The following is a 12,403-nucleotide window of genomic DNA, read 5'->3' as shown; positions in this document are numbered from 1 at the left end:
AGGATAATACTGTTTCTTATACCCTTCCTTATCCCCAAGTTCCTACTTCTTCCTTTCATGACTCTCTCCAGTGCACCTATTGCTTGTCTGCCCTTCACTGCTTACCTCCCCCACCAGACTCCCATACTTACATACAAATGTCCCTAAGTACTTAAACTCAAACACTTCCCCCATCTTCTCTTTTCCCAATCAGATCTTACATTTTGTCATGTCTGCTGCCCTAACTCTGTATGGCTTTGCAAAATCTGCTTCAGCCCAGAGTTCTTGCATCAACTCAAGTCAAGTGGCAGGACACAAACATATGAGTCTGGTAACCAATACTTGGCTGCAAGGTGTGATAAGCTTACAAGGGACAGTGATGTGTTGCGGGAGGCGGTGGTGTGTTGTTTTAGGGTATGGCGTGATTGTTGTGGCCAATGATGGAAAGGGGCAGCCAGCCTTATAAAGGGATGGGATGCATGGGGGAGAGTGAAGTTTGATGTTGTGTTGCTGACCTGTGTGGCACAGTTGTTTTGAAGGGAAGAAAGCCAGGCAAACATCTCTGGGGGAGTGTCTGCCTGCAGGAGGAGCTGGGAGCCCCCAGGGGTGGCAAGACGCAAGACATTTCGACGCTTGGTGTAGTCGCTTGCCACCTCCACCTCAGCCCCACGAAGGGATATCTGATCCTCAACTCCCAAGGGCGTCTGTGGGGGAGAAAACAGTCATTACCATGATGTCTGACCTTCACAAGGCTTCGTACAACTCACACTGATGCAAAATCAAATCTAGGATTGCCAGGATACTTCAAGGCTTCACCCTATGATGATTTACATCTTATAATAATTACTTATTAATGTGATGCTAAAATCCCTTACATATACTCTATACTGAAAGACTTTGTACAGCCATGGATGGTGGAGATATGTTGATGTTGCAATTACTGTAATGTGCAGAAATAATTTAATGACAGTCGTGATAAGTGGTGATAAAGGATAAGCTGTTGTTTATCATGTTCCTTTGCCCTGAGGATCAACACTTTCCATTCCATAAAGAAGAAAGGCAGAGTTACCTTAAAAAGAATAAAAGGAGGAAAAGCCTTCAACAAACAATCCAGGTTGTACAAAGCAGCGACACGAATCCATCACAAGGAACCCAATAAGCCACTGTTAAAGTCATGCTATAAATGCTCGAAGTGGTGTAGTTCCCTTCCCTATCAAAGGCGCTTCCCCGCTGCAAACATCCATAAGAGCCCTAAAGACGTAAACATTTAGACAGCTGTTCAACAAGGTCACGTAAACCAAATATTTAAAGAAGTAAGTATTGAGGTCGGTGTTTCCCGCCCACTTGATTTTCACATTTTATTTTTTTGTACGTGCCCCAGGGAAAAAAAAAATATCTTCAGTTACGTGTTGTGGGTCTCAAGTGTTCCACCTCACTAGAGACATCGATTATTATGAAATGCGCCCTTTTAACACTCTCTCTCTCTCTCTCTCTCTCTCTCTCTCTCTCTCTCTCTCAATCCCCATCCCCTACACACACACACACACACACACACACTACATTTACGTGCACATATTAGGTTAGGCCGCAAGAGTGACGATGAGAATAAAAGAAAAAAAAAGTAACCCATCTCAACCCCATCCCATCCCCGCCTCGCCCCGCCCGCCCTGCCTTACCCATGACCCATATGAAGAGAGGTTCCAGAATCGTGGGATACGTCCGTTGTTTGTCACCGCCGCTAAGGGGACACACGCCAGCTTCATCTTGCGTGTGTTAGGTGGTGCAGACTACAGGGCGACGGCTTCCGGGGGTGAGGGCACTGCTGGCCATGGCTGGTGTTGTTGCTGCTCTCTGTGTTTCTCTCCATGCACTCTGCTTTCTGGATTCGACTTTTTCCTTCCTAGTATGTTCACGAATGAATATCCGAACTGATTCCACTCACATGACTGCGCTGTTCAGTTTCTCGTTCTTCATTTTTTGTTTTGTTTTTTCTCGTTTTGAACATCTATGGGGAAACGTACGCTAAGGTGGAGAAATTGCGAAACGTGAAAATATACCGAAGAGTACAGTACAGCCCCCTTCCTCCCCTTTACCCCATCATCATCATCGCCATAAAGACACGCATAGGTGAGGTAATAGTAAAAAAGCATGGCCGTTATTATCCCATTCAGCGAAACGAGTGAAAATACAAAAATACTGAGAAGTACAGCTATAGTCCGTCCTACCACTCCGTCGCCACCAACGCATAAATAGGCTAGTATTACAAGACTGCCTTCTCACATCAGCTATATCTAAAGAGCAAAGGGGGAATCAATCAGGTTCTAATGAATGTTTTTTTTTTATGCTCAGGGTACAGAGGAAGGATGGAACTACCACCAGGGTCATAAAACTACCCCTGGAAATGCCCACAACTCCTACGAAAGCATTGTCAAATATGTGTTCTTGGGTGGCGAAATGTCTCACAATACGACTCAATAATCATCATCGAACCTTTCCCAACGTCTTCCACATCCTTGTCTGATGGTTAAAATACTTAAATTCGTGCTGTCCATCTCCACTTGCTTCACTGCCAATCATGACTTCAACAAATATAGGGTTGCAATATTCTTTACTACACTGGGTGCCCATCTGTTGTTAGTTCTACGCACCTCGGCACAACACAATAATCACGCCTTAATTCCAGCGTTTTTCTTCGCGTTGGGTTCGCAGACGATAAGAAAATTACGGCCGGTATTACAAAACACTTTAGCTTCTCACCTCAACTATTTCTAAAGGTCAAAGAATGGATGAATCGGGTTCTAATGAGTGTTTCTTTAGGTCCATGCTACTGAAGAAGGATCAAACTACCACCAGGGTCATGAAACTACTCCTGGAAATGCGCTAAACTCATACGAAAGCCTTGTCAAATATGTGAACTTGGGCGGCGAAATGTTTTAAAATACGACCCTATAACTTGTCGCACCATTTCCGGTCTGTCAAAACGCTCAGCCAGAAGGCCAGACAGACAGACACGGACAAACACGGTGCAGGCTGTAGAAAGTATGAGATGTGTACCTCAGAGGCTTGGTGTGTTCCTTCCCTATCTAAGCTCTCCACACGGACCCAACCTCCCTCGCTGCCACACTTACGAACAGGAGTTACGGACGGCCGAGCTGGACGGAATGTTTGATCGACATGGCGCTTTTAGATCATATCATTAACTCGACATTTCTAGTGAGTGCGAATTTCCGGCTGCCTGAAGCGGACAACAATGATTTATTTGACTGACGTTGCTTGCGAATATGACTATCAACATCTGCTTCACCATTTCCAGTGTGCGTGCAAAGTTCCCGTTGCAGTAAAGTAGATAAGGAGTGAACAGAAATGGTCGCGGAAGGAAAGCAAACAGTCGACCCCATATAATAGGTTCAAGAGGTTAAGGAGAGAGGAGGAGCTACAGTCAGGCTGTCCTTGCCCAAGGCCCATCCACTGGCCCAGGAGCCGCCTGGTCTGGAAACCCTCAGCTTCAAGCCCACTCAGGGCAGCATTCAGCACGGCAGGATGCAGCATATAAATTATTTAGCACACTTTCAGAGGATATGGAAATATAAAAGTTTTCACATTTGGTTATCTCCCTTGCTTGCTCAGTGCTCCTACAGGAAGCAGCCATGACGATGACGAGGGAATGATGAGAACGAGTCCCGCAACCCTTCAACATCAAGGCGACGGGACCGATACGATGATGTATACGAGACATGGCCATACATTGACTCCCCCAATGCGGTGTGTGCTGCAGCCCGACGCATGATTTATGGCCTCCCCACCCTCATGGCATGGCGGGGAGGCGCGGTGCAAGTTCGTGGTTCCTGCATGGGGACGGGGAGGAAGGAAGGTGCGTTCCTCTCCGTGGGGAAGTGTGGGAGAGAAGGTGCATTTTTTCCCCCTTAACCCTCACCGCCGACTCGCCGAGAGGAACAAGTCAAAATCCCTCTCCAAGGCTAACAACGCCGGGATGAACAAAGCTTCAGGCCAGTCGTATTGGCACAGTCTGCGAGACATCGAAATGCGTGTTATCAGCTTATAAGGAAAAGTATTAGAAATGTTTGAGTCACTTATTTATTTATTTATTGACATGTTTGTGTGCGGGAGGGGGAAGTTGAGCCCGGTGGGGGGGGCGGAGAGGCCGGGAGGGGCAGGGCAGGTGCTGTGGCTGAATGAGATGCCCGCCACAACTTCCTACTCCACGGCAGAGTTGCCATTCGTCACCATGTTGCAGCTACACGCTGATACCCGAAAGTGCCCAAGCATTCCCACGCTGTGTATTCCTTGGACAGCCCTTGTTTGTACTTCCCAGGGGCTTGCCGAGGGGTAATAGGCAGCCTTACCCCCCGAGGGCAGGCAGAGGGCGGGAAAGGGGTAGCAGGAGGTAGCAGGGAGCAGCTTCACTTCCGCAGAAGGACCACACACGTCTGACCACGCCGCCGCCGCCGCTGTCCCTTCCTCATTCATTGGGGCAGCTCAGGGTGTGTGTGTGTGTGTGTGTGTGTTAGACGTGGGAAACTATAATCGTTTGAACATTTTGCGTCCTGAGTGAAGGTTCTCTCTTAAGTTTACTTTCACACGTCGAGATGAAGGAAGCATCTCGTTTTCCTTTACCGATTTCTGTAGGCGGCAGGAACGGGATAAGGAGGAGTAAGAAGAGGAAGAGGAGGAGTCCCTGGGGTCTCCGGCAGCCCACAGGAGGTGCAGGATGTGGGTGCGATGCTTGAGGCTTATTGATCTGCGCGGCGCCGCCTTCCCCGGCATCCTGGCAGCCCCCGAAACACAGTGCCTCTGTACCCTGCACGGCCTGCACTCCCGGCCCGGCAAGACCAATGTTATGACGACGAGCACGAGGATGAAGGGCACCACACACCACGGCCACCAGAGGGGCCCTGTCAGTGGATGAAGGAATCTACTGGGCGGGAGGGGAGCCATGGCGGTGTGTATGGGTGGGGGAGATGTGGGGTCCGGGGAGGGAAGGAGGGAAGGGAATGGTGACTAAACTAGGATTCGTGTTAAAGGACTCGGGGCTGGCTGACTGGCGGGGACTGTCCACTTCCGCAAGCTGATGTAAATGTGCCGTGGTGGTGGTGGTGGTGGTGGTGCCACTCACTCTTAATTCATTACTTCGTGCTTACTTCGTGCCACACGTTTGGAGACATGCCCAACACTTATCCACCCCCCTCCTCCCCCTCATGGCTCCTCCCTCACCATACATTTTCTTCTCTTTCCCTTGCACTATACGAACTACTTACTCCCTTCTTTATTCCCCCTTCCTTTTCACCTTTTCCGTACTCCTCTTACTCTTTCCTCTTTAGCCTCGCATCATCCATCCTCCTCTTCTTCCTCCTTTTGCATCACGCCACTTTCTCTTCTTTCACCTTATCTGTATACACAATAATATTTTCTATTTTCTCTCTATCTTTTTCCTACTTTTTTTTCTCCCTGTCCCCTTCACTTCCTAATCATACTCTTTCCTCCTCCTCCTTCCTCCTCACTTTATCTTTCCCTCCACATCACGACCTACCTCTCCTCACCTCACCTATTCCTTTATTACCTTCATTTCACCACAACCTCCCCTGTCCTTTCCTTACTTCTTTCCTCCTTACTCTACGTCTCTCCATCTTCCTTCCCCCGCCTCCCCTCGCCACCATCACCACCTCCTCCACAAACATTTATAATCATCCAGGGAGCTAAACATAGAGCCGTATCGTCGTCTTGCCCAGTATTGTTTATGTCAAAGAGGACGGGTAGCCAAGTCTTCCTCCTCCTCCTCCTCCTCCCGGCCGCCAGCAGATGTTTCTTCCTCCGACATTCCCTTTCCTCTTCTCAGTATTTGTTCGAGTTCTCGCTAATATGGACGACAAACAAAATAAATCAATACCAGGTTATTATTAAGGGCACGGGTCCAACTCCCTGCCTGACTGACGACTACCTGGCCGGGCGTCTGCGTGTGTGTGTGTGTGTGTGTGTGTGTGTGTGTGTGTGTGTGTGTGTGTGTGTGTGTGATGATATGGTTATGTTGTTGTGTGGTGATGCACTTGACATATTCAGGTGTAAAAGGTTGCGTGGTAAGTTTATGGGGTGGACAGGTGTGTTGAGTGTGTGTGTGTGTGGGGGGGGGTGGGGGTGCAATGGAAGATGTGACGGGATGTGTTTGTGGGGATCTGAGTAGACTGGCAGAGATGTGGGTTGCTTGGTGAGGGTGGTGTGGTTAGGGTATAGGAGGGGTGAGGCTGGTCTGACCGGAATGTAGATCATGTGGTGGAGATGTGGTGTGGTGTATGTGGGGGAGATGTTGGAGGGAATCTGGTGAACGTTAAGTGATGTGGCAGGGGTGTGGGTGGTGTGACTGGGGTACAGGTGGACAGTGCTTGGTGTGGCGGTGGTGGGGGTGGTGTGGTAGGTGTGCAGGAGGAAGACAGGCGGTGTGGTGGTAGTGAAGGCGGTGTGGTTGGGTATGGGTGGTGTAGGGGGTGTGGGTGCACGGTGGGTGGTGAGGCGGGCGTGCAGGAGGAAGATAGGCGGTGTGGTGGTAGTGAAGGTGGTGTGGTTGGGTATGGGTGGTGTAGGGGATGTGGGGAGGCGGTGTGGTGGTAGTGAAGGTGGTGTGGTTGGGTATGGGTGGTGCAGGGTGTGTGTGGTATGGGTGCACGGTGGGTGGTGTGGCGGGCGTGCAGGAAGAAGGTAAGCGGCGTGGCGGACTGAAGATATTATCGCAGGGAGGAAGAGTTTGGTGGCGGGTGCCGGCCTTCACCCACTTGTGACCTCCCTCTCTCCAATCCCTCCCTCCCTCCATCCCTCCTTTTCTCTCCCGCCATCCCTTCTCGCCGCACCTCACGTCACCTCTGTTCAAACACATTTTCGCAAACCACTCGACATCCACAAACACGGACGAGAAGAACAGCACAGTTTGGCGAGCCTAAAGACGCGCCTCGATGCCGTTACTCAGCAAACACGCCGACGAGTGTGTACAGAGACAATACCGTCCATTTCCGGAATCATCAGAACCATGTGTAAGAGTGGGGAGAGAAGGGAGGAGAAGGGGGAGGGAAGGGGGGGAGCCAGGTGATGCTGTAACCCTCGTCGCTGGTAACATGTAACAGGTTCAGCTCGATACTCGCTCACTCTGCAAACTCACTCACTCGTCAGCTTCCCACAAGACGAAACGCGACACTCGGCTCTTATTACACGCCTTAGAGTTGACTCAGAAGCCACCACAACCACCACCACCACCACCGCCATCAGCTTTCTTCCTCCTCCTCCTCCTCCTCCTCTTCCTTGGGGGACGCCACGCCACCAAACTTAGCACATGTATACAGACGTTCACCTCGGCGGTATCTATACATAAACTTGCACCGCTATTTTCGTCTTGATAGAGCGTAAACGTCACCACAACCCACCCTAGCACACAATGTTAAAGGGAAGTCGACGATTCAAACACTCGCGAAGTCTTGGGCATTTTCTGGCACTGATATGACATTTTGAGTTTTAAATTGACGACTTCGCTTTCACTGTTATCTCTGAGCACGTAGACTCCAGCTTCAGGAGTAAGTGTGAGGCAAAGGATGTCATAATATCCTGCCCCGATATGCCTGATAACACTTCCATGGTACTGCTTGCTCCCAGCTTTACCATTGTTCTTCACTTTTCGCTCGCTATTCTTATTTTTCCATCGTCTGTCTGTCGCTGCAGCCACTGCCCTAAGATGGACAACACGACAAAGAAACATCTCGGCAGCTCAGAAAGAGAAGGCAGACTCTGTCGTGAGTCTCGCTTTGTGGTGGACAGCCTTCGCACGCACACGATCTTATGTCTTTGTATTTATTTCATTTTTCATTTTGGAGTTGGCACTGACACATGTTTTCAGAGGCACTTAAACACAGAGACGCGTGCCCTCTCTCTCTCTCTCTCTCTCTCTCTCTCTCTCTCTCTCTCACACACACACACACACACACACACAACGCCGCAGCCACCGACCACGGGCATGAGAGAGCCGCGCACTGCCCTCCACGCCTGCCCACCTCTGACTGGCGAGCCCTGCGCCCGCCCCACCTGCCCACCTGGCCTACTCACACGTCCTCGTCCTCGCCTCGCCCCCCCTCCTCCTCCTCGCTCCCCCTCCTCGTCCTCGCTCCCCCTCCTCGTCCTCGCTCCCCCTCCTCGTCCTCACACCCTCACATACTCACTTTCTTAATTTACTCTGGCCATCTCTCTTTCGTCACACCCTCACACTCATTTGTTCATTCATTCATAGTTTGTCCTGGCCACTTCTTGCCTGTCACGTTATCGAGCTCAATCTTACTTTCACACTTCGTCCTTACTTCAAAATCTCAACTGGAAACTTCATATCTCATCTCTTGCAAAATCACCCTCCTCCAGGTTAGGCATTCTGTAACGTCTCCACCAGTTTTTATCCCCTCCCAGATGCTAACATTGTCACAAGGTCCTTGTCCGCCCCTGTATGGAGTATACATCTCATGTGGGGGGGATGGGGGTTGACCAAAACAGCTCTTGGACAGAACTCCCATCTGATAGTCTTATACCTTTTAAATTCTGCTGCGATGTTGCTTCCTTTTCTGTCTACTCTCGATATTTTCATGCTGACTGTTCCTTTGAATTTGCTAAGATCATGAATCCACCCCTCCCGCCGCCTCGCAACTTTCTATTCAGCTCATTCCTGTGCTGTCTGGGAATTTGTGGGCATTGATTTTCTCTCCGTTCCATGTTTTTTTCCCCTTAGGGTTTTAGATCTAAGAGAACTTCCCTAACACCAGGGAAAATACGCCCCCCATCACAACACTCCACCACACCCACAGCCTGCTTTCCCAGCGCTCCGTCAATCCCTCCTAACTAGTCCACCAGCCTCCCAGTCCACTTAAGTCCTCCCACCGTGATGACAGCTTATAATGATCTAGAAAGGAGAGACGGAGAGGGAGATGAAGAGAGGGGTTTAGCGAGAGACTCAAGCGCTTCACTGTATTATTATTATTATTATTATTATTATTATTATTATTATTATTAAAGCAAGTGACATGAAACTACAGGCCAGGAGTAACCATGACAAAGAAAAAGAAAAAAACAAGAACCAAAAGGAACAAGAAGAAGAAGAGAGAACAAGAAAGAACAAAAAACTACAAAAGATTAAAAAAAACAAGAAAAAGAAAAAAAAGTAAAGGACATATAAGGAAACCATGCTCTTGATGACAATAAGGCCCGTATCACTAAACATTTCGTCGCCCAAGTTCACATATTTGACAATGTTTTCGTAGGAGTTTTGGGCATTTCCAGCAACGTTGCCAGATTGTCGTACTCAATTTCTCATATTTCCCGATTTCCATCCCAAAAAACTGTTTCCTGGGCCACAATAACGAGATTTATTTGCAGTTATTGTTGAAATGGTTTATTATTCCTGTTTTCTGGTGATATTTATTTGGGAGAAGCTGGTAAATGTGATGCTCCGAGTACGATAATCTGTCAACGGTGATTTCCAGGAGTAGTTTTATGAGCCTGGTGGTAGTTTGACCCTTCTTCTGTACCATAAACCTAAAGAAACACTCACTAGAACCCGATTGACCCCCTCTTTGACCTTTAGAAATAGTTGATATGAGAACCCAAAGTCTTATAATACCGACCCAAGATGCCCCGCGGCTGACCAAGATGCTGGAGCTGGTTTAAAAGTTACCCGGCTCTTCGTGTCTGGTCTGGACGCATTAATTAACCTGGTCTTGTCCCTCCACCGGCGCCACTAGTAATGCCGCGCCCGCGCCGCCGCCGCCTCGAACTGCCTCCAGCCAGACCCGCGACGAGCCAGGCGAAACAAATGAGTCTCCGCGAGGATAGTGTCACCCTTATTCATCCCCGCCCTCCCCCTTAACTAGTTTTGTCCCCCTCACTCTCCCTCCCCCTCCCCGTTAAGTGGTTCATAGTATACAGTCCTCCTCACTCTTCCTGCCCTTCCCCCTTAAGATATTGTCAATCTCATATTTTCCTCCCTTTCCTCCTTGAGATAGGTTGGTTGGTTGGTAGGTAGGTAGGTAGGTAGGTAGGTAGACAGATAGATAGATAGATAGATAGATAAGTAGAAATATATAATAGAGAAGTAGGTAGACAGACAGACAGACAGACAGATAGATAGATAGATATGTAGAAATATATAATAGAGAAATTAACTAGATCATAGGATAGTCACCCTTATCATCCCCCCCCCTTTCCCTTAACTGGCTCACAGGATAGTCAGTCATTTTTACTCCCTCTTCTTGACTGGTGCAGATTTGACACGATCAATATTAAAGAAAGAATGAGTGTAAGACAGACTGAAAAATATATAAGGAAAAAAACAGCAGCATGCCCAAAACTGTTCAAAGAAGCCAAGAAGAGAAGAAAATTATGGGCATTCACAAATTACCAAATAGCACCCCAAACAGTGTTCAAAAAATGTGTATCAACGTACTATCTAAATGGTGGAAGTGATGATGATAGTGGTGATGATGATAGTGGTGATGATGGAGGTGGTGATGATGGTAGTGGTGATGATGGAGGTGGTGGTGATGATGGCCCAGCTTGAAGTTACCCCTACCCCCAACTCTTTTCTCATCACCACGTCCACCACCATCACCACCACCACTCACACGTCCACCACCACCACCACTACCACTGTTACTATTGAGTCACTGATTACCCTGAAACGCGGGACACAACGGACCCTACCCCCCCCCCCCCCCTTTTACTGCTACGACCCCTACCAACTCCTCACGTCACCTTGCCCTCCTACATCTGCTGCCCCCTACGCCCCCATTCCTTCCTAAAGACATTCCCCTTCACAAGTCTCCGCCTCCCTCTCCCCCCCCATAGTCCCCTTTCCTTTATAAACACACTCCCCTTCAGTCCCAGTCTCCCTACCCCCCTCCCCATAGTTCCCTCTCCCTCCCAGACACTCCCCTTTTCAACCCTCTCTACAAGTTCCCTGTCCCCCCCCCCCTCTACTACCCCCCCTTTCTTTCTAAATACACTCCCCCCCACAAACTCCTGTCTCCCTACTCCATACACCCCTTGCCCCTTAAATAAATACCTGTTTCCCCCACCCATTACTCCTTCCCCACAAACTCCCCTTTCTGTCTTAATACATTCCCCCTACAAGCCCCTCTGTCTCCCTATCTCCCTACATCCCCTGCCCCATACGAGTTCCCTGTCTCCCCCCACTCATTGATCTCTCCCTATATCACCTCCTTCTTATATTCACTCCCCTCAAGCCTATTCCTGCCCCCATCTGCCCCCCAAAGCTCCCTATCACCATGTACTCCTGTGAGCACCTTAAATCTACTGCTTGCCCCCCCCCCCCCCTCCCAATTTCGAGACCTCCATATTTTGCTGTTTCTCTGTGCTCCTTCGCTCGCCCCTCTACACCCTTCTCCCCTCCCACCCTTGTACCTTGGCACCCCTGCACCCCTTCACTTTGCTCCCCCCTTCCCTTGCTTTGCCTCATGTTATCTTCGCCCCCCTTTCCCCTATCCCTTCACACTTCTCCCCATCTCCCCTACGCCTGCCCCCCTTCCCCCCCTCCAAGGATGTCAGGGTAACATTCCATACAACAACAAACTGACGCCATCTGTGTGTGTGTGTGTGTGTGTGTGTGTGTGTGTGTGTGTTGAGAGAGAGAGAGAGAGAGAGAGAGAGAGAGAGAGAGAGAGAGAGAGAGAGAGAGAGAGAGAGAGAGAGAGAGAGAGAGAGAGAGAGAGAGAGAGAGAGAAGCACACTTTCCTATAAATGGGCGCTGGCTGTAAAATAAATAACTTAAGACGTCGTGGAGTGAGTGAGGCGAGGCGAGGCAGGGGGGGGGGCAGGAGGGAGGCAGGGGAAGCAGGGAGGAAAGCAAGAACCATGAGGCAGAGAGGAAGAGGCATGCAAGGAGGGAAGAGAAGGAAAGAAGGAAGGAAGGGAAGAAGAGAGAGACGGCAAGGCAGGAAACATGGTAGGAAAAATAAGATAGGATGGAGGGCAAGATAAGGAAGGGGAGAAGAGCAAGGTAGGGAAGAATGGAGAGAAAGGGAAGAAGGAAGGGAGGCAAGGATGAGAGGAGCAAGAGAGGAAGGGAGGGAAGGATGAGAGGAAGGGAGGGAAGGATGAGAGGAGGAAGAGAGGAAGGGAGGGAAGGATGAGAGAAGCAAGAGAAAAAGGGAGGTAAGGATGAGAGGATACTTAGGAAGGGAGGTAAAACAAGCAGGTAGGGAGGAAAGACAGGGAAGAAAGTAGAAAAGGATGAGAGAAGAAAGGGAGAAAGGGAGGTAAAACAGGGAGGGAAGGAGGTAAAACAAGGAAGAAGGGAGATAATACAGATACGTAGGGAGATAAAACAGGGAGAGAGGGAGACAAGGATAAAAGAAGAAAGGGAGGAAGGGAGGCA

General features: G+C 49.4%; 1 protein-coding gene across 4 annotated transcripts in view; it reads right to left on the bottom strand.

The window, feature by feature from the left end:
• The window catches only part of LOC126982886 (uncharacterized), a 215,611-nt gene that overhangs the window by 15,366 nt on the left and 187,842 nt on the right, over positions 1 to 12,403 (bottom strand). For all 4 annotated transcript variants that reach the window (XM_050835167.1, XM_050835165.1, XM_050835169.1 and 1 more), the window contains one exon: positions 495 to 683. In XM_050835167.1, coding sequence (XP_050691124.1) covers positions 495 to 683 — 189 coding nt within the window. The remainder of the gene's footprint in view (positions 1 to 494; positions 684 to 12,403) is intronic.

Source organism: Eriocheir sinensis, chromosome 52 (genome assembly GCF_024679095.1).
Source record: "Eriocheir sinensis breed Jianghai 21 chromosome 52, ASM2467909v1, whole genome shotgun sequence".
NCBI classification, from domain to species: domain Eukaryota; kingdom Metazoa; phylum Arthropoda; class Malacostraca; order Decapoda; family Varunidae; genus Eriocheir; species Eriocheir sinensis.
This window is presented reverse-complemented; position numbering and strand designations above follow the sequence as displayed.